The sequence below is a fragment of the Hyperolius riggenbachi genome, chromosome 2 (assembly GCF_040937935.1).
Source record: "Hyperolius riggenbachi isolate aHypRig1 chromosome 2, aHypRig1.pri, whole genome shotgun sequence".
Taxonomy (NCBI): domain Eukaryota; kingdom Metazoa; phylum Chordata; class Amphibia; order Anura; family Hyperoliidae; genus Hyperolius; species Hyperolius riggenbachi.
The window spans coordinates 38266978-38287411 of record NC_090647.1 but is presented as its reverse complement, the minus strand read 5'-3'; the positions used below and the strand labels follow the sequence as shown (position 1 = coordinate 38287411).

The window sequence follows — 20434 nt, the reverse complement described above, 5'->3', positions numbered from 1 at the left end:
AAAATAACTACAGAGGAGGTAAATTAACTACAGAGGAGGTAAATTAACTACAGAGGAGGTAACTTAAAGAATGAAGAGGTAAGATAACGCTCACGTGTGGAGGTAAGTTTTCTCTTGCCTTATCTCTAGCATGATCTTAGTGAATTGAGGCCAGTGAGAGTTATCTTATCTCTTCACTCCTTAAGTTCCCTCCTCTGTAGTTAGGTTCCCTCCTCTGTAGTTAGGTTCCCTCCTCTGTAGTTATTTTCACACTCAATTAACAGCCTGTCTAGAATTCTGGAGTTATTTTAAGGATTGAAGAGTTAACTTAAAGACGGAAGAGTAAGGGCTGGTTCAGACGGATGACAGGGGGCGTTCAGGCGGTTGGGAAGCCGCAACGTCATGTGACGTCTAATTCGGGGGCGGCGGTACGGCGATTGTCAGCTTCGCGTCGCGATCGGCGTTCCTCGTCCCCTGCAGGGGACATGAAGCCGCGGCGGCTAGCCGGCCCTGGACGCCGCATGCTGCTTCTTGGGAGAGGGATCGGAATGCCGCGTTTGCGCAATCGACGGTAACCGCGCAATGCCAACGAGTCCCGAACGCTTGGCAGTAAACGCTGCCAAGCGTCCGTGTGAACCAGCCCTTAACTTTAGGTTTGCTTGAGGTAAAATGCTTCCTGAATACTACATGCCTTATCTCCATGGTGATAACTCCAGAAACGTTATTAAAGACAAGAAAGAAGCTTAGTGAATTGAGACCAGTGTCTTGTATTAATTTTTTGCTTCAAAAGATGTAATAAGGCTTATTTTCAGGGGAGGTCTTATTTGCTTGGGATGCCCCAACTGCAGTTTACATGTATTGGCAGATTGCCTCAGGGTGGAGGAGCACAGTGGGAGGCAAGGTTCGGCAGCATCGGTACATGAGGTGGCTGCGCCTAATGATGATGGCGCATCATGAAGTGTCACTGAGCAGAACATTTCCTGTTCCCTTGTATTGATCCGAAGGTACCGTATGATAATTTACTGTACTGATCAGGCACCTGCCCTGTCATCCCTGCACACAGCTGATAACCTTGCTGTGTGCTGGGATAACAGGACCGGTACTCGATTGGCACAGCACCGCTAGGGCTTATTTTCGAGGAAAAGGTATATCTGAGAATAGGTGGGAGGCTGGTGACACTACAGAGGATTCTCTGCAGCCGCTGAGGTTTCGCAGGAAACATTCCCATTTAGAGGACGACCGACAGTGGTAACGTTTTTGCTTGATGAGGAACTGTGAGCCTGACAGCTGACGGTTACCTTGGGAGCTCTGTGAGGACTCTGTGGAAGAGGAGCTGCTCTCTGTGTCCTCCTTCACCTCCTGGATGGTGGCGGCACTGGTTGTTTCCACTACACGGGCTTGCTGCAGGGTTTCCGTCACCAGCTGTCTGGTCTGTTCGCTCATGACTGTGGCCTGGAATGTGACCGGCTTCGGTTTTATGAGGACCTAAAAGAAAGAGAACGAAGGAACATCTAGATTATAATTGTGTGCCAGACTCTTCCTCTCTGCAAGTCTTCTGATGACCTGAACTCCATCACTTTTTTTTTGTATTGGTGATCTATGACTCAACTTCACTCAGTTAAAGGGGCTCCGAGCACCTCATGCGCATGCTTTTAAGACTCCGACCAGTACTGCAAAGTACTTAAAGATGCATACCTTTCTGTAGCTTGTGCTCTCCTCTTTCATTTGATGTCTGAATCGCCGTTCTACACCAAATCATTTTTGTTGAATTTCAATTTAAAAATCGCAGCTGCCATCTTGGCTATGTTATAACTTCCGGGTCACCCCTGCCCTCTCTGTTAGAGAAGTGCATTGCTGAATGAAGCAGGAAGAGGAAGTGACACGCATGGCCATTGCAAGAGGCTCCTCCAGAGGGGTCATAGCACGACTTTGTTGGAAGGCGTCTGTCTTAAAGGCATGGCCATGAGATGCGCTCGGAGTCCCTTTAATGGTGTCCTCCAGTTTGAAAGTGGTAACTTGTGTGAAGAAACGTTCCGTTTTCTCATTGCCCCCAATTCAATGCCTCAGCTTCCACCTCCGTTCTGCTGGCCTTAACGGTCCGGAAAATTGGCGCTGCAAGAAGCTTGCGGATCATGTGGGAACTGATCCATTTGAACAGACGGATGTCAACGGACGAATCCATAGGTTAAAGCTAAAGGGATCCGTTCTAAAAATCAAAAAGCCAGATATTTAACCTTAGGAAAGGCTCAGGGTCCCAATGAGCCTTCCATCTCCTCTCCCGGTCCCTTCGTTGTGGCGGCCGCTCCTCCGTTCAAACCCCCCGCCGCGGGGGGACTTCGGAAATCTTCGCGAGCAGAGTCCTTCCGTAGACAGGTGGCTCCATACTGCACACGTGTGAGAGAGGACACTCGCGTGTGCGCAGTATGGAGCGGCCGTCTTTGGGAGCACTCGGGCTCCTGAAGACTTTAGAAGCCTCCCTTCGGCGGTGGAGATAACAGCATTTGGCCAACTTGGTTGAATGCTGCGACGTGGGAGCCAGCGCTGGAACGGGCACCGAGAGAGCCTTCCCGGCTCATTAGGACCCAGAGCCTTCCCATTCCTTCGGTAAGTATGTGACTTGTCCTTATAAGAACGGTTCCCATTCACTATAATATTGGATCCGTACCCAGTCAATCCGGGAACGGACCATTTTTTAAAAATCTCTAATGTAAACCGGGCCTAAATGATCAATAAATGGATATTAGTCACTGGTAGGAGCAGGAGGCAAACACCTGGGTCTTCCCCTGCTGCTGCCCGTACACTACGTACCTGGGTCTTCCCCTGCTGCTGCTGCCCGTACACTACGTACCTGGGTCTTCCCCTGCTGCTGCCTGTACACTACATACCTGGGACTTCCCCCTGCTGCTGCCGCCCATACACTACGTACCTGTGTCTTCCCCTGCTGCTGCCCGTAAACTACGCACCTGGGTCTCCCCTGCTGCTGCCCGTACACTACGCACCTGGGTCTCCCCTGCTGCTGCCCGTACACTACGTCCCTGGGTCTCCCCCTGCTGCTGCCCGTACACTACGTACCTGGGTCGTCCCCTGCTGCTGCCCGTACACTACGTACCTGGGTCTTCCCCTGCTGCTGGCCGTACACTACGTACCTGGGTCTTCCCCTGCTGCTGGCCGTACACTACGCACCTGGGTCTCCCCTGCTGCTGCCTGTACACTACGTACCTGGGTCTTCCCCTGCTGCTGGCCGTACACTACGTACCTGGGTCTTCCCCTGCCGCTGCCCATACAATACGTACCTGGGTCTCCCCCTGCTGCTGCCCGTACACTATGTACCTGGGTCTTTCCCTGCTGCTGGTCGTGCACTACGTACCTGGGTCTTCCCCTGCTGCTGCCCGTATACTAAGTACCTGGGTCTCCCCCTGTTGCTGCCCGTACACTACGCACCTGGGTCTCCCCCTGCTGCTGGCCGTACACTACGTACCTGGGTCTTCCCCTGCTGCTGCCCGTACACTACGCACCTGGGTCTCCCCCTGCTGCTGCCCATACACTACGTACCTGGGACTTTCCCTGCTGCTGCCCGTACACTACGTACCTTGGTCTTCCCCTGCCGCTGCCCATACACTACGTACCTGGGTCTTCCCCTGCTGCTGCCCATACACTACGTACCTGGGTCTTCCCCTGCTGCTGCCCATACACTACGTACCTGGGTCTTCCCCTGCTGCTGCCCGTACACTACGTACCTGGGTCTTCCCCTGCTGCTGCCCGTACACTACGTACCTGGGTCTTCCCCTGCTGCTGCCCGTACACTACGTACCTGGGTCTTCCGTTGCTGCTGCCCGTACACTACATACCTGGGTCTTCCCCTGCCCATACACTACGTACCTGGGTCTCCCCCTGCTGCTGCCCGTACACTACGTACCTGGGTCTCCCCCTGTTGCTGCCCGTACACTACGTACCTGGGTCTCCCCCTGCTGCTGCCCGTACACTACGTAGCTGGGTCTCCCCCACGTACCTGGGTCTCCCCCTGCTGCTGCCCGTACACTACGCACCTGTGTCTACCCCTGCTGCTGCCCGTACACTATGTACCTGGGTCTCCCCCTGCTGCTGCCCGTACACTACGCACCTGGGTCCCCCCCTGCTGCTGCCCGTACACTACGTACCTGGGTCTCCCCCTGCTGCTGCCCGTACACTACGTACCTGGGTCTTCCCCTGCTGCTGGCCATACACTATCTTGGTGGGGATGATCTTGGTTGCAGTCTGCAAGCTGGAGCCGATACCCTTGGGCTGTGTGACGATCATCTTGGTGATGGGACGGGTGGCGGTGATGATGGCCGGCTTGGCACCCGCTGGCAAAGCTTGCAAAGCTTTATCACCCTAAAAAAAACAACAAGAGTCAAATCATCAGCACCACGAACCTATGCATGAAATACATTCTAACGCTTTACCGTTTAGAGTATATAGTACGAAAAATCTGTAAAATATGCTTCTCAGAAAAGTAGTAAATGAACCACCACGATAATAAAGCACACAGACAAATGTATGAAGTTTCTACATTCTGCCTCCATACAGGATCATGGAAAACAAAAACTGCATTTACAAATGTCATTAACGGCTGGCAAAATCGCAGGAGATGTAGCTAAAATGTCTTAAAGTGGTCTGAAACTCTGACATAGTATTCAATAAAAATGTGTTTTTCTTCTTTTTATTACTCACACAGTTATATTTGGCTGGATAGTGTACTGGTTAAAGGCACCGCCTTTGACATGGGAGACCAGGGTTCGAATTACACACATTGTAACAACATTGGAATGCAAACAAAAATACTGTTAGCTCCAGTTTGGATGAGGATTTGAAGCTGCATAGCAGGACAAAATTTTGTTTAACCATTTCAGTGATGTTCTACTATAAAAAAAAAAAATAAAGTCTGGGATAGTAGCTTTTAAGCTGTGAGGAATCTTTTAGACTCGCAGCGTTTCAACATTTCATTGGTTTGTACCCCTTTCACAACCCTGTACTCCCCAAGTACCCCCCAGCATACCGTAGTAAACATTATCACATGTACCCCTTATATGAAATAATATATATATATATATGTAAAAGTTCCCGATGGCTCTGCCGGCGGGACTTCATGGTGTGCATGCAGCCAATCATGGCGCGCTGTGACTGTGGGGGTGTGGCTTTCAGAAACACCACTCCAGGATTGGCTGAAAGGTGAAGTCCCATCGGCAAAGCCATCGGGAACTCTTACATTGGCGCTGTCACAGCGGGGGGCGCGGCTTTCAGAAACACTGCTTCAGGATTGGCTGAGAGGTTTTCCAAAGGATGATGATTGGTGGAAGCAGAACTGGATGGTTCCCGGCACGAGAAGGCATTAGAATTGATCATTTACAGCGGCGAATGCGCTCTTCCTTGCCGCTCATACACAGTAATGCTGGATACTGTGTGAATACCTGTCAGGGTTGACTGACACACAACAGGGCATCAGAGACCATCAATTACAGCGGTGATTGCTTTCTTCTTTGCCGCTAATGCACAGAAATGCTGGATACTCTGTGGATGCCTGCTCAAGACTTTACAACTCTGCAATTCATGTAAGTGCAGAGGGATTATCGTGGGAAGCCTTTTTGGATACGGGAGTTTATTGTTTGGGCAGAGGATCATGATAGGTAATGGCTTGTGGGACACCTTCGGACCATAAGACGCACTGACTTTCCCCCCCCATTTTTTGGGAGAGAAAAGTGCGTCTTATGGTCCGAAAAATACGGTACTATTGCTTTCAATTAGCTAAAATACTAATTTGGTGGTGTTAAAATAAGATTTATAATTTTCTAAAACTCTAAATTTGTTATGCTTGGTTAAGTATATCAAGCCTGAGTACCCCCTGGAACCATCAGAAGTACCCCCCCTGGGGTATGCGTACCACACATTGAGAACCTAGGCTTTTGAGCAAAGTAGAAATGCTGGCTTTCAGACCACTTTAACCACTTAACGACCGCCTAACGTCGACAGGCGGCGGCAGGTCGTAAGTGGTTTTACATGGAAACGGCCGCTCGTTCTCCTTTCCATGTCAGTTCACAAAGTGTGTCTCCGTGAACAGCCTGCGAGCCTCCGATCACGGCTCGCAGGTTAAATGTAAACACGCGGGGAAGAAATCCCCAGTGTTTACATCATACGGCGCTGCTGCCTCTGATTGGCCGGGGATTGCCGGCTTCTGATAGGCTGAAGCCTATCAGAGGCGGCGCAGGGCGGATAACCGTCCTGTGCCGCCCCATAGGAAGGAGGGGAGGGAGGGAAGGACAGGGAGGCTGGGAATCACTGCGGAGGGGGGCTTTGAGGAGCCTCCCCCCCCCCCCCCCGCTCGGCCACACACAGCGGAGGCGATCAGACCCCCCAGCAGGTCATCCCCTAGTGGGGAAAAAAAAGGGGGGGGGGGGTTGTGGAAGTCTGATCGCCCTGCCTCTATCCTGATCTATGCTGCGGGCTGGAGAGCCCACGCATCACAGATCAGCAAAAAACAGCCCGGTCCTTAAGTGGTTAAAGGGAACTTAAAGTGAGAGGCGTATGAAGGCTGCCATATTAATTTCTTTTTAAACAATACCAGTTGCCTGACATCCTGCTGATCATTCTGGCTGCAGTACTGTCTGGATCACACACCTGAAACAACCATGCAGCTAATGCAGTCACGCTCCAGTCATAAACATCGGATCTGCATGGTTGTTCGGGGTCTATGGCTAAAAGTCTTAGAAACAGAGGATCAGCAGGACAGCCAGGCAATATTGTTACCCACATATTCCTCTTGGTTGAAGTTCCCTTAAAGATTTACAGTTGGTGCCTAACGTTTCTCCAAGGGCCTGTTTACACTGTTAAAGGGCACTGCAATTACTAGGTTAATCGCAGTGCCCTTACGACCAGCAAAATGCATGCGTTTGATAATCTAATTGTAGCCAGTGCGGTTTGCACCATGATTAACATAGAAATCGCAGTGCCCTTTTCACAATGGTGATTTTTTTCTGTGTTCCGGTAAAATCAATTATTATTTAGTTTTTATATAGCACCTACATCTTCCACAACGCTGTACAGAGTATATTGTCTTGTCACTTAAAGTGGACCCAAATTAAAAATACAAGATTTCAGAAATAACATCTATTTTCTAAATTATAATAATAAATAGCACCCTTTTTTCAGCTGCATGATGACAAATACAAAATATTTTACATTTATTGGAGGAACCCCTCCCTTCCTTTCATATTGCTGGGACAGAATCCGGCAAACTGGTGGAGGAGATAAAAAACAAAACACAGGCTGCTACTGATGATGTCAAAGGGGAGGTGATCTCAGCTTGTGTGAGATTTCACATAGACAACGCCCCTGTGAGGGAGGGCAGCTGATGACAAACACACCCATGATCTAAAACTTCCTACTAAGCTCAGAAGTAATGGCTGCCCCCTGTATAACCCTAGTTCTGAAAAGAGAAGGGTGAAAAGCATGCACTGACATGCTCATAGGCTTGAAGGAGTGTTTATTTATCTTTGTATGTGTTGGTTTGGTTTGGGTCCGCTTTAACTGTCCTTCAGAGGGGCTCACAATCTAATCTCAACCGTAGTCATGTGTCTATGTATGTATAGTAGTCTAGGGTCAATTTAGGGGTTAGGCAATTAACTTCTCTCTCTGTTTTTGGGATGTGGGAGGAAACCGGAGTGCCTGGGGGAAACCTACACAGACACGGGGAGAACATACAAACTCATTGCAGACAGTGCCCTGGCTGGGACACAAACCGGGGTTTCGCAATCTCCCACTTGAAGTGCTGTTATGTTTCCCCTCACTCCAGCCAGTGGAAACTCGCAATTGCGCTTTAACAACCCACTGATCCTACCTGAAATAGCATCTGAACATTCATATTAAAAGTAGTGAAAATTGTGATCGTGTTTGTGATTTTCAGTATGTGTCGACCCTGACAGTCCTCAGTGGAATTGGCTCCTGTGATATCTCCAAATAGCAATTCTCCAGAAGTATAGGGTAAAATATCAACATCTTAGTAAGGGGGCTTTTAGGACCATTGTAGTCCCTTACACAATGAGTTCTGGGTCACCATGAGCTTGCTGGTTAGTCTGTACCTCTCGGTGTGACGTCACACACATGCGCAGAGAGTGCCCGGCAACGGGAGCGCGATCTAGGACGCGCTCCGCCGGGCCAGCGCAGACGTACTACTCCGGGTCATTGCGACCCGGAAGTAGTAAGAGACACAGCCACATGACAGGTTGGGCAGCCGAACAGTTCGGCTGCAGTTGCGCTAACAGTTCGCCCAACTCTAGTTACAAGCCCTACTGCATATAGCCAAATTAATCTATGCCATGCACTGATGAGGATCAAACAATCCGAAACACACTGGGAGACATCTCAAGCTCACTCCAACCTGAATTATCGCAAATTCTTTCTGTTTTAAGAAAGCAAACTTTTGTTTTTCTTAACATCTTAGTAAGGGGGCTTTTAGGAACATTGTAGTCCCTCACACAATCCAATGAGTTCTGGGTCACCATGAGCTCGCTGGTTAGTCTGTACCTCTCGGTGTTACAAGCCCTACTGCATAGAGCCTAATTAATCTATGCCATGCACTGATGAGGATCAAACAATCCGAAACAGTCTGTATGCATGTTGGATTATTATGGCTCTGTACAAATTAACAAGCTGACACATCATTGCAATCCAGCGGTTCTGGAGGTGTGTTTAGCTTCTAAGGGTACAATGGTTAATTTGCATATATTCAGCAGTGATGCACTGGGAGACATCTCAAGCTCACTCCAACCTGAATTATGACAAATTCTGTTTTAACCTCCCTGGCGTTCTATTAAGATCGCCAGGGAGGCTGCGGGAGGGGTTTTTTTTAGTAAAAAAAAAAACTATTTCATGCAGCCAACTGAAAGTTGGCTGCATGAAAGACCACTAGAGGGCGCTCCGGATGCGTTCTTCTGATCGCCTTCGGCGACCAGGAGTAACACGGAAGGCCGCAATGAGCGGCCTTCCGTGTTTCGCTTACCTCGTCGCCATGGCGACGAGCGGACTGACGTCATGGACGTCAGCCGACGTCCTGACGTCAGCCGCCTCCGATCCAGCCCTTAGCGCTGGCCGGAACTTTTTGTTCCGGCTACGCTGGGCTCAGGCGGCTGGGGGTACCCTCTTTCGCCGCTGCATGCGGCGGATTGCCGCGCTGCAGCGGCGATCAGGTAGCACACGCGGCTGGCAAAGTGCCGGCTGCGTGTGCTGCTTTTTATTTGAGCCAAATCGGCCCAGCAGGGCCTGAGCGGCAGGCTCCGGCGGTACTGGACGAGCTGAGCTCGTCCAGACCGCCCAGCAGGTTAAGAAAACAAACTTGTTTTATATCAACAGAGAAACCCATGCAATGTGTGATAAATGTGCGATAGTTATTCATTATTTTTTTCTCAAAAATCACAATGCACCAGGGGAAAAAGGGGGTGTGGCCATTCATTATTTTTTCATCTAGTTAGCCCCTGAATGTACCTGGAGATATCTGGTTTTTCTCACAGCTGCTGCAGCTCACTCTGCAGCTAGTTTACTAGCAGCAGTGGCGTAGCTAAGGAGCTGTGGGCCCCGATGCAAGTTTTACAATGGGGCCCCCCAAGCACTCTATACATAACAATTTATACGGCGCACCAAAATCTGCCAATGGCAACTACAGTGTCAGAGGTGCAAGAAGGGGATGGGAAATAGCTTGTTACTGATTATCACTGTTCAAAGTATCTACAGAAGTCATTATTATGCGCATAGAACCAATAGAGAGACAATTCTGTAGTTAAGGGAGGGCCCTTCGGGGCCCCTCTGGCCCAAGGGCCCCGATGCGGTCGCTACCTCTGCACCCCCTATTGCTACGCCCCTGACTAGCAGCACACAGTACCAGCCTATACTGTACATATTTCAGGCACCAGAGAGCAGCCCATTTACACTATTTAGCATTTACACAATATTAAGTGGATGGGTGAAACGAAGGAGGAATCTGGATACATTTTTCATCGGGAGTGAGTGTGAAAATGCATCCAAATACCTCCTCCGTTTCACCCATTCACTTAATATTGTAAATGCTTAGTATTGCTTAGTATGCTTAATATGCAGAGGATCAGCAGGACAGAGATCAAAGTGATACACTTTTTTTATTCGTGACAATCTAGGCTTTTCTTTGGGTACATTTTTTTTTCTCCAATAATGAATTCTATGAGAATTTATACAGGGAAAAAATAGGCAAAAATACACTTCCTAATTTGCACATGACAAGCGCCGTAGTTACAAAACACAAATACATTATTTAGCTCATTCCAGTTAAAATGATCCCATATATGCTAAATGTCATCACTAGCTGGGCATGCAGCTTACCATTCTTGCCAGCTTGTACGTCTGTAGTGATTGCATGTGATCGGTAGGGTGCAGTTTGGAGATCCCAGTGCTGTATAGATGCATTGCTAGGCAACAGCACAGCAATGCACCCTGAACAGTCACCCTAGCGATTGCATCCAACTGCTACAGGCGGCAGTCATTACAGGTGTTCTTGAAACTTAAGTTGAACTCCAGTGAGAATAATGTAATAAAAAAGTGCATCATTTTTACAATAATTATGTATAAATGATTTAGTCAGTGTTTGCCCTTTGTGAAATCTTTCCTCTCCCTGATTTACATTCTGACATTTATCACATGGGGACATTTTTACTGCTGGCAGGTGATGTCAGTGGAAGTAGCGGTTGCTTGCTTTTTTGCCAATTGGAAACAGCTGTAAACAGCCATTTCCCACAATGCAACAAGGTTCACAGACAGGAAACTGCCAGGTTCATGGTCCTCAGTTTCTTGTGGGAGGGGTTTCACCAGAATATCAGCCATACAGCGCCCCCTGTTGATCAGTTTGTGAAAAGGAAAAGATTTCTTGTGGAAAAGGGGGTATCAGCTACTGATTGGGATGAGGTTCAAGTCATGGTCATGGTTTCTCTTTAAAGTGGACCTGAACTCTTGCGCAGGACAGAAGGAAAACACAGAGAACTGCATACTGTATGTATTTAGATATTTTAGCCCATTTAATTCCACCTCATTTGTGCCTAATCACAAGTTGTAATTTGATCTCTCCCCTTACTGCCACGGCAGAGATGGCAGATAAGCTGATTTGAAAGCACAGGCTGTCAAAGCGGTATTGTCACCATAAAAATCAAATTTCAACAGCAACTGGTCTGATTGTATGAAGTGATAAAGATGCTAATCCTGCATTCAAAACTTGCAAATCTGTTTCTGCTGTTATGGTTTGTACAGTAGTTATCACATACTTTAGGAGCACTGGCCCTAGTGCCAAAGAGTTGAATGCTGGGAGTTCTTTTTATCTATAATATATTCCTCCTCTTCCATTTATTTCCCTGCCTAGCTGCTTATCAGAAACACCCTCTGATCACTTGTGTTTATAAGCAAGGCTGAGGTGACTCAGCGATTGGAGGATAAGACAGTGCAGTTGTTAGTATACACCTCAGTGGGAGTGTCTGAAGACTCTGGGAGGAGGGCAGCTAATGAATACACAATGAGCAAGAGAAGGGAGGAGGGGAAACAAGAGTCGGGGAGGATATGATGTCAGTATTAGCTTGGCAAGATGGCCACTGCCTAGAAAAGGATTTTCTGCTTTTCCTTTATAAAAAACTCACAGGAATCATTACATGGATGGCACAATACATCTGTTATGTACTTATGTGTTTTTTATTTCTAGGTTATCATCGTCACCATAAAAAAATCAAATTTCAACAGCAACTGGTCTGAATGTATTAAGTGATAAAGATGCTAATCCTGCATTCAAAACTTTTTCTGCTGTTATGATTTGGAGTTATCACATACTTAAAGAGAAGGTCCAAGCAAAATAAAAAAAGAGTTTCACTTACCTGGGGCTTCTACCAGCCCCATACAGCCATCCTGTGCCCTCGTAGTCACTCACTGCTGCTCCAGTCCCCCGCTGGCAGCTTGCCGACCTCAGAGGTCGGCGGGCCGCATTGCGTACATTTTTACGCATTCCCGCTAGTGCAGAAACATCAACACATACATTTTTACGCATTACTGGTTCAATGCGTACATTTTTGCCAGCGGGGGACTGGAGCAGCAGTGAGTGACTACGAGGGCACAGGATGGCTGCATGGGGCTGGTAGAAGCCCCAGGTAAGTGAAACTCATTTTTTTATTTTGCTTGAACCTTCCCTTTAAAGAGAATCTGTATTGTTAAAATCGCACAAAAGTAAACATACCAGTGCGTTAGGGGACATCTCCTATTACCCTCTGTCACAATTTCGCCGCTCCCCGCCGCATTAATAGTGGTTAAAAACCGTTTTAAAAAGTTTGTTTATAAACAAACAAAATGGCCACCAAAACAGGAAGTAGGTTGATGTACAGTATGTCCACACATAGAAAATACATTCATACACAAGCAGGCTGTATACACCCTTCCTTTTGAATCTCAAGAGATCATTGTGTGTTTCTTTCCCCCTGCATCTCTCATGCACTGAAGTTTCAGGCTGCTCTTTTCTTACTGCAAATAGCTTTGCCCTTGTCTGTAACTCCTCAGTATGTGAAAGCCCAGCCAGCTCAGAGGACGATTTATCCAGCTTGTAAAAGATAAGAGAGAAGAGAGAAGCCGCCCTAATGTAAATAATACACAGGCAGTGTGCATAGATTGGCCTGGAAGGGGGAGTTCATAGCAGAACCACAACACTGAAGAACTTGGCAGCCTTCCAGACACAGGCTGACAAGTCTGACAAGAGAGAGACAAGTTGATTTATTACAGAGACAGTGATAGCAGAAAGTGCTGCAGTAAGCCAGAACACATTAGAATAGCTTTTGGAACTTGTAGGATGATAAAAAACAGGATGCAATTTTTGTTACGGAGTCTCTTTAAGGAACACTGGCCCTTTAGTAGTCGTGCTAAAGAATTGCATGCTGGGGGTTCTTTTTATCTATAATATATTCCTCCTCTTCCATTTATTTCCCTGCCAGCTGCTTATCTGAAACCTAATCCCCTACTCACTTGTGTTTACAAGCAAGGCTGAGGCAACTCAGCGATTGGAGGAGACAAGAAAAAAAGTAAAGGGCAGAAATGACATCACGAGTTAGCCTTAACTGTGGGCAAAGACATGGCCCCCACCATGAACAGAATTCTCATAATTTACTATATAATATTCACTGAAATCAAAACGTGGACAGTATAATACATGTGTTATGTAAGTATTTATCTACTTATATATGTGTTTATTTTCCCTGGCATAGTTTGGCTGATCCTACTGCTTTAACAATAAATCTGTTTCCATAAATCAGGAAGTATAAACAGTGCAGATTTAGGTTAGGATTTGTATCAGCTGTAGCAAAGAAATGTTTTTGGTTTACAGGTTATTATGCTGTTGCGTATCTTTTCGAGCAGAAATGACGTTCTGAGTTCAGGCCAAGATTAACCTCCCTGGCGGTAAGCCTGACCTCAGGTCGGGCTACGCGCGCAGGAAGATTTCTCAGGCCCTGCTGGGCCGATTTGCATAATTTTTTTGTACACGCAGCTAGCACTTTGCTAGCTGCGTGTACTTCCCGATCGCCGCCGATTCGCCGCTATCTGCTGCCCCCCCCTCCCCCAGCCTAGCCTATCAGCGCTAGGCAGCGCTGAGGGGTGGATCCGGACGCCGATGACGTCACCACGTCCACGACGACCGTCGCCATGGGGACCGGGGAAGCCCAGCAGGAAATCCCGTTCTGAACGGGATTTCCTGCTTCCACTGATTGCCGGAGGCGATTGGAGAGGGTGGGGGGATGCCGCTGCTCCGGCTATCATGTAGCTTGCGCTAGGCTAGCTACAAGATTTAAAAAAATAAAATAAAAAATTAGTGCTGCACTGCCCCCTGGCGGTTCTAACCTCCGTCAGGGAGGTTAATCAGGTGTGTGTGTGTGGGGGGGGGGGGGGGGAGGCGATTGCTGCCATTTGCTACAGCAGTAATCTTTCACACATATGCGAGCAGAGGAGCACACGGTGGTATATTTTATTGCGGGATGTGAATTTCACAATCTGGAATGTACAGGAGAGCCAATTAGAGTGGGAAATTAATGTCCTAAAAAAACTTAAAGTAATTAATTTCAAATGCGACACCCTTTTGCTTTTTCCAGTCAGTCCCAGTTTTCCAGACAGTAGGCAGGAACACATGCTATACTCACCCCAGCGTTCAGCAAAGTGGTCACCACATTCTTCCCGGGAATCCCTTGTAGGGTTGTCCCTTTCCCTGTTGTTTTCTGCACCACAATGACATTCGGCTTGGAAGTTATTGGGATGGTGGTAATTTTTGTGGTTGTGCCTTGAAGAGAGAGATGATAAAATACAGTGAATGAGAGCCTCAGAGCATGGCTGGCTATACACAAAGCCTAATTCAGTAGAAGGCTTCTCAGCTGGCTGAGCATTCTATCTTTCTGTTTGTCTACTTTTGTGTCCCTGTGACAAGTGCGAGTACCTAAAGTTAGATTTCATCCAAATGTATCAATCAAATATGTGTTTCCATCACTTCGGCCTCCTTCCCATTGCGCTCCGATAGCGTGTCCGTTCGAGTTTTTTTAGGCCCTTTTTATTTGTGCTTTCCCGGCGCTTGGGTGGGCGATGGATTTTTGTTAAAAGAGCTTTTCCAAGCGCTTTTCCAGAGTTTTTTTTTTTTAATTTACTCCCTGACGTCAGTCAGGAAGTGAACTCTTTGACCCGGAAAATAAATACATACATACAACGTATTTATTCTTAAAAACCAGGGCTGTGGAGTCGGAGTCGGAGTCGTGGAGTCGGGCAATTTTGGGTGCCTGGAGTCGGAGTCGGGAAAAAATGCACCGACTCCGACTCCTAATGAATTTGTAACTGTAATTAAAATAGAAAATATGATAAAATGTTCTATTTCTCAGATAATAGTCATTAAAAATAATGTATATATACAGTATATATACAGTAATAGCTGTGCTTAGTCCACAAAAATGAAATAAACCAATCAAAATGAGTTACTTGTGCTGCTTCAATAAAGCAGTCCCCGTATTTTTAAGGTCAGATATACATATCTGATTGTGACTGTATATATGATGTGTACACAGGAATCTCTTATATATACTAAATAACATCTATGCTGTAAGAATAAAGCCTGATGTGTAGCTGTGTCACTAATAGAGATGGTCAATGAGATGGAAATAATTCTGCATTGATGCTGATTTATGCAAATGTACGCACTCTTTGCTGATGAAATCAAATAATTTGATATGTTAAAATTTGGTTTGGTGACTACAAATTAAAGGGTAACTGAGACGGATGAAAAGTAAAGTTTTATACATACCTGGGGCTTCCTCCAGCCCCCATCAGGCTAATCAGTCCCTCGCTGTCCTCCACCACCTGGATCTTCTGCTATGAGTCCTGGTAATTCAGCCAGTCAGCGCTGTCCGGCCGCATGCTGCTCCCACAGCCAGGAACATCCTGCACCTGCGCAATAGTGCTGCACAGGTGTAGTATGCTCCTGGCGGCGGAGTGTGTGCATGCGCACTACGCCCGACTGGCTCAAGTACCTGGACTCATAGCAGAAGATCCAGGTGGTGGAGGACGACAACGAAGGACTGATTATCCTGAAGGCGGCTGGAGGAAGCCCCAGGTATGTATAAAACTTTAATTTCATCTGTCTCAGGTTTACTTTGTTACACAGTAGTACTATACTCTACATATGCACTCCCCACAGAGCAGCAGGGAATCCACTGAGAATGCTGTGCACATTGAACAGAGAGGTGTTGTCTGTTTACAATCTCCTCATTTCCATGCAGAGTACCTGCACATCATTCTTACATGTACCCACACTTACATTGCCTAGGGCCTGATAGATGTTCTTTGTTCCGGTTTGTACCTTTTACAAGTACTCTTACCAAGGACTAGTTTTAGTCTAAAGGGAATAAATATAGTAGTCTACATATCCTTCTCACTTCAGTTGTCTTGTAAAATTCCTAAGCGTTGGCAGTTAAGAGACGAATTTCATGTTACATACTTTTAATCAACAAAATTGTAATATGCAAATTAGAGGAGTCGGAGTCGAGGAGTCGGAGTCGGTGGAATCCTAAACTGAGGAGTCGGAGTCGGTGGATTTTTGGACCGACTCCACAGCCCTGTTAAAAACGTAAACGCAATCGCTGCACAAAGCTATTTTGTAAACGTTTTGCATTTTTCTATACCTTCCATTCAAGGCAAATCGCCCTGAAATTGGTCCATGCAGTGGTTATGTCAACTGACAGCACACAGAACGCCCCAATCTGATCTTGCGCATAGGAAAGCATGGTGTAGCCGCTTTAAGGGTGCTTTTGAAAAATCCAAGAGAGCCTCTAGTGTGAATGAGCCCTTAACCCTTTCCACTCGGAGTTCTTTCCTAAAGGAAGTAGTTTCTGCTCTGAGTTTTTTTTTCTTTGTTTTGTTTTTTTTTACAGAAATGCACTCTCCCATCTTACCCTCTCTCCCACTTTAACATGGAACGTAAAACAGTAACATGGTATATCTTATTTTAAAGAGAGAGTCTGAAGCGAGAATAAATCTCGCTTCAGACCTCATAGATAGCAGGGGCATGTGTGCCCCTGCTAAACCGCCGCTATCCCGCGGCTTAACGGGGGTCCCTTCACCCCCAAATCCCCTCCGTAAAGCGGGGGAGCGCTTCCGCATTGGGGCAGGGCTAACCGCTGCAGCCCTGCCCCACGCGCGTCTGTCAGACGCGTATCTCCGCCTCTCCCCCGCCCCTCTGTCTTCCTTCACTGAGAGGGGCGGGGGAGAGGCGGCGATGCGCGTCTGATAGACGCGACTGGAGGCAGGGCTGCAGCCGTTAGCCCTGCCTCCAGGAAACAAAATTTATGACCAAGACTACAACCAAGTCTTGCGGGGGTGGGTTTGGGGGTGAAGGGACCCCCGTTTAGCGCACATGCCCCTGCTAACTATGAACTCTGAAGCAAGATTTATTCTCGCTTCAGAGTCTCTTTAAAGAACACATAACAATTAATTTGATACCTTATTTGGACAGTTTGGCATCTTCTATTGGCTTGTAGCAGGAGAAAGCCAAGGTATGGTAAATTGTAAAACAGTTTCCTGGGTGTAATCCTGGCCTGCGTGAGCAAGTTTCACAATAATAGGTGGTTTTATGCCCGCCACCCGGTGTCTTACTGTCCCTACACACAATGCAATCGTTGGTATTTCGATTGGGCATATTAGCAATAAAATGCTGGCTACTATTTACACTCTCCTCCACGTCCATTGCATAGGATGCCATTGATCCTCTATGCAACTTTGCAAGCAATCTGCAATGTAATCTGCAAGGAATCTGCAATGTAATCTGCAAGGAATCTGCTGAAAGGAATCTGCAATAAAGAATTAGCAAGGAATCAGCAAGGAATCAGAAAAAAAATCTGCAAACATTCTGCAAGGAAAATGCAATGAAATTTCATTGCATCTGTCACTTCCTGGTGCGCCGATCGCGCACTTCCGGTCTGGGGAAGGAGGGGTACTGACTGTGTGGGCATGTAGTTTTACATGCCCACTAATAGGCAGAGAGAGAGAGAGAGAGAGAGAGAGAGAGAGAGAGAGAGAGAGAGAGAGAAAGATCGGGTTTTGCAGGGCAGGGGGGGATGGGGGGATAGATGCGCCGCAAACCGCCTCTGCAGAAATGTCCCGGCCGGACATAAGAGCGCATCAGGAAATTCGTGATGCCCCGCTATGCGGGACATACTAGTGATAAGGGTTAAAGCTAATGGGAATCTTAAAAAAAAAATAAAAAATTAGATACTTACCTAAGGAGAGGGAAGACTCTGGGTCCTATGGAGCCCTCCCTCTCCTCTCCCGGTGCCAGCGATGCATCGCTGGCTCCGGTGTTGGAATCCACCACTACGAGGGACTTCAGGAAGTCTTTGTGAGTCCTCCCAAAGACAGGCGGCTCCATACTGCGCACGCGCAGGTGCATAAAGGACACTCGCGTGTGCGCAGTATGGAGCAGAGCCAGCTACCTTCACCAGCGGAGTAAGCAGTATTTCATCAAATTAGTCAAATACTGCTCGCTGGGACAGCGCTGCACCGAGGGCACCAGGAGAGGAGCGGGAAGGCCGAATAGGACCCAGAGTCTTCCCTTTCCATAGGTAAGCATTTGGCTTTTTTTTTTTTTTTTTTTTTTTTTTTTTTTTTCTTTTTTTACCCCACAGTTCCCATTTACTACAAAGGATACCAGAGCAAAATCAAGTAAGAGAGGGAGCAGGTATATACTGGCAGCACGCAGCCGGGAGAGCAGTGCACATGACGTTACAGCTAGGTCATGCGCAGGGCTCTCCAGGCCACTAATGCACTCCATCCTGACCTTAGCGACCCAGAAGAGGCTGTCAGGGGGCATTAAGGTAGGATAGGGGAGACAGTAGTTCAGGGGGAGCGGTAGGCGTCAAGACAGCTGCCAGTATATGCCTGCTCCCCCCATTTCTCCTACTTAATCGGCTTTGGTATCCTTTAAACATGCAATGACATCCATGTCAGAAACAGTTAATTGATCTAATTGCTTGAAAGCAGCTGAAATAAATTTTACACCTAGTGGTGTAGTGGTGGTCTTACCAGATCGATACAGTATGTAAAGGGGGGGGGGGGGGGGGTTCCATAGCAGTTCGATACATTATGTGAGGCAGGGGGTCTTACAAGATCTATACATTATGTAAATGGGGTCTTACCAGATACAATGTTGCTGCTGATAATCTTCCCTCCCAGAGAAGCCAAAGATTTTGGAACTACAGTGATGATACTTCCACTGGTGGTCTTTACGTAGGTAGCCCCAGGAGTGGCCGCCATACGAGCGCCAAGGGCGGAGCTTACAGCTGGTCGCGTGTATGTTTGTGCCCCTAAGGAAGGAAAGATGATAAAATTATTCAAAAACACCACACGCAAAAAAAAAAAATGTTCATGAGGTATAAGGTTGGACACAATGTAACCATCAGGCTCCTCCCTTATGGCTAGACTCCTCCCACTCCTGGACCAGTAACATGAAAAAAAAAAAAAAATGATATCTGGTAATTTGGCGTCTAATGAAACAGATTAGACTATGGGTGATGTTTTAGATATTCTACTATCGACTTAACTAATTCTCACATTACCCTTCCCCTACCTCTGCCTTACTCTACCCCCCCCCCTCCCCCTCTTCCCCGGCAACGGCCATTCTCAGACATGGAAGGTAACACAGCCTGAGCAATATTCAACATTAATGCTGATTATTATTAAGATGGCCCCAGCTCAGGAACAATGGGATGTAAGAAAATCAGGGGACCCTCTGGACCATCCAGCCAGAGGCTTCCCATACTGAAGGCAAGTGTCCAAATGTCCAACTTTTTTCTTTTTACTACAGGTACCCATTAACATTACTGCCGCACTGCCTACTAAGATGGAGGCGCCAGGCCATTCATGCATAGATTAGTAGAGGCTCCAAAATTTTGCCTGAGGAAGCGGGTTCACTATGCGGAACGCGTTGAAACTGGAGTTACTATTGTTACAGTTTTTCTTTTCAATAAAGAACTGCTTTTGAAAATAGATAACCTGTGTCCAAGTACCCGGAGGTAAATCCACCAGTACCCCCTTTTAACGATTTTAAAGTGAACCAGAGACGAAGCACCCTCATGTATTTTACCATATATATCAGTGGGAACATTAGAGAAAAAAAACCTGCCCTGCTCTCTGTTTCATTCTTCACTGCTCAGCCTGCTTGTCATCAGCCCTGATAAAATCCCCGACTGAGCATTCAGTCTGGTTTTGCTCAGGAATCATTCTAACCGAGTCTGTCTTCTCTGCTCTCTTTTAAAGCCCAAGCCTGCCCCCTTCTGGCTCGGCTATTATGACTCAGCTATAATGACTCCTGAGCAAAGCAAGACTGAATACTCAGTCGGGGATTTTATCAGGGCTGATAACAAGCAGGCTGAGCAGTGAAGAATGAAAGAGCAGGGTAGGTGTTTTATCTAATGTACCAACTGATATATATGGTAAAATACATAAGGGTGCTTCGTCTCTGGTTCACTTGAAATCATTTTATTCTAATTGGCACCTCTGTACCATCGATCTCTAATACTAAGAAAATGAGACCCAATATAGCCAGTTTCATTACCATTAGTCCTCTACCAGAGAAGAAATAGACTAATGGCTAATTTATGGAGAAGCCTACGTGGATAGGGGGTTAACTTGCTTGAGGATAAACCATGCTGCACATGGGGAAGGTCCCTCTTACCGCTGGGTGTGGTGACCAGTTTGGTGGTCATTATGGCCCCGTTGCTGCTCACTACCATGATAGGGGTGTTGCTGCTGTTGGCCAATGCTGCGGACACCGGCTTGGGGAGGATCTTGCTGGGCTGGACTTGCTGAGTGATTATCTTGACACCTGCAGTACAAAAACAAAACCGTAGGAGTAAAA

At 47.1% G+C, this 20434-nt stretch overlaps 1 protein-coding gene across 1 annotated transcript in view; it reads right to left on the bottom strand.

Annotated features, from left to right (window-relative positions):
• Window positions 1-20434, bottom strand: part of EMSY (EMSY transcriptional repressor, BRCA2 interacting) — a 72613-nt gene that overhangs the window by 16066 nt on the left and 36113 nt on the right. Inside the window, exons 9-13 of the mRNA XM_068266656.1 lie at window positions 20252-20401; window positions 18714-18881; window positions 14187-14323; window positions 4174-4350; window positions 1278-1464 (exon numbers count right to left, since the gene is read on the bottom strand). Coding sequence (XP_068122757.1) covers window positions 1278-1464; window positions 4174-4350; window positions 14187-14323; window positions 18714-18881; window positions 20252-20401 — 819 coding nt within the window. The remainder of the gene's footprint in view (window positions 1-1277; window positions 1465-4173; window positions 4351-14186; window positions 14324-18713; window positions 18882-20251; window positions 20402-20434) is intronic.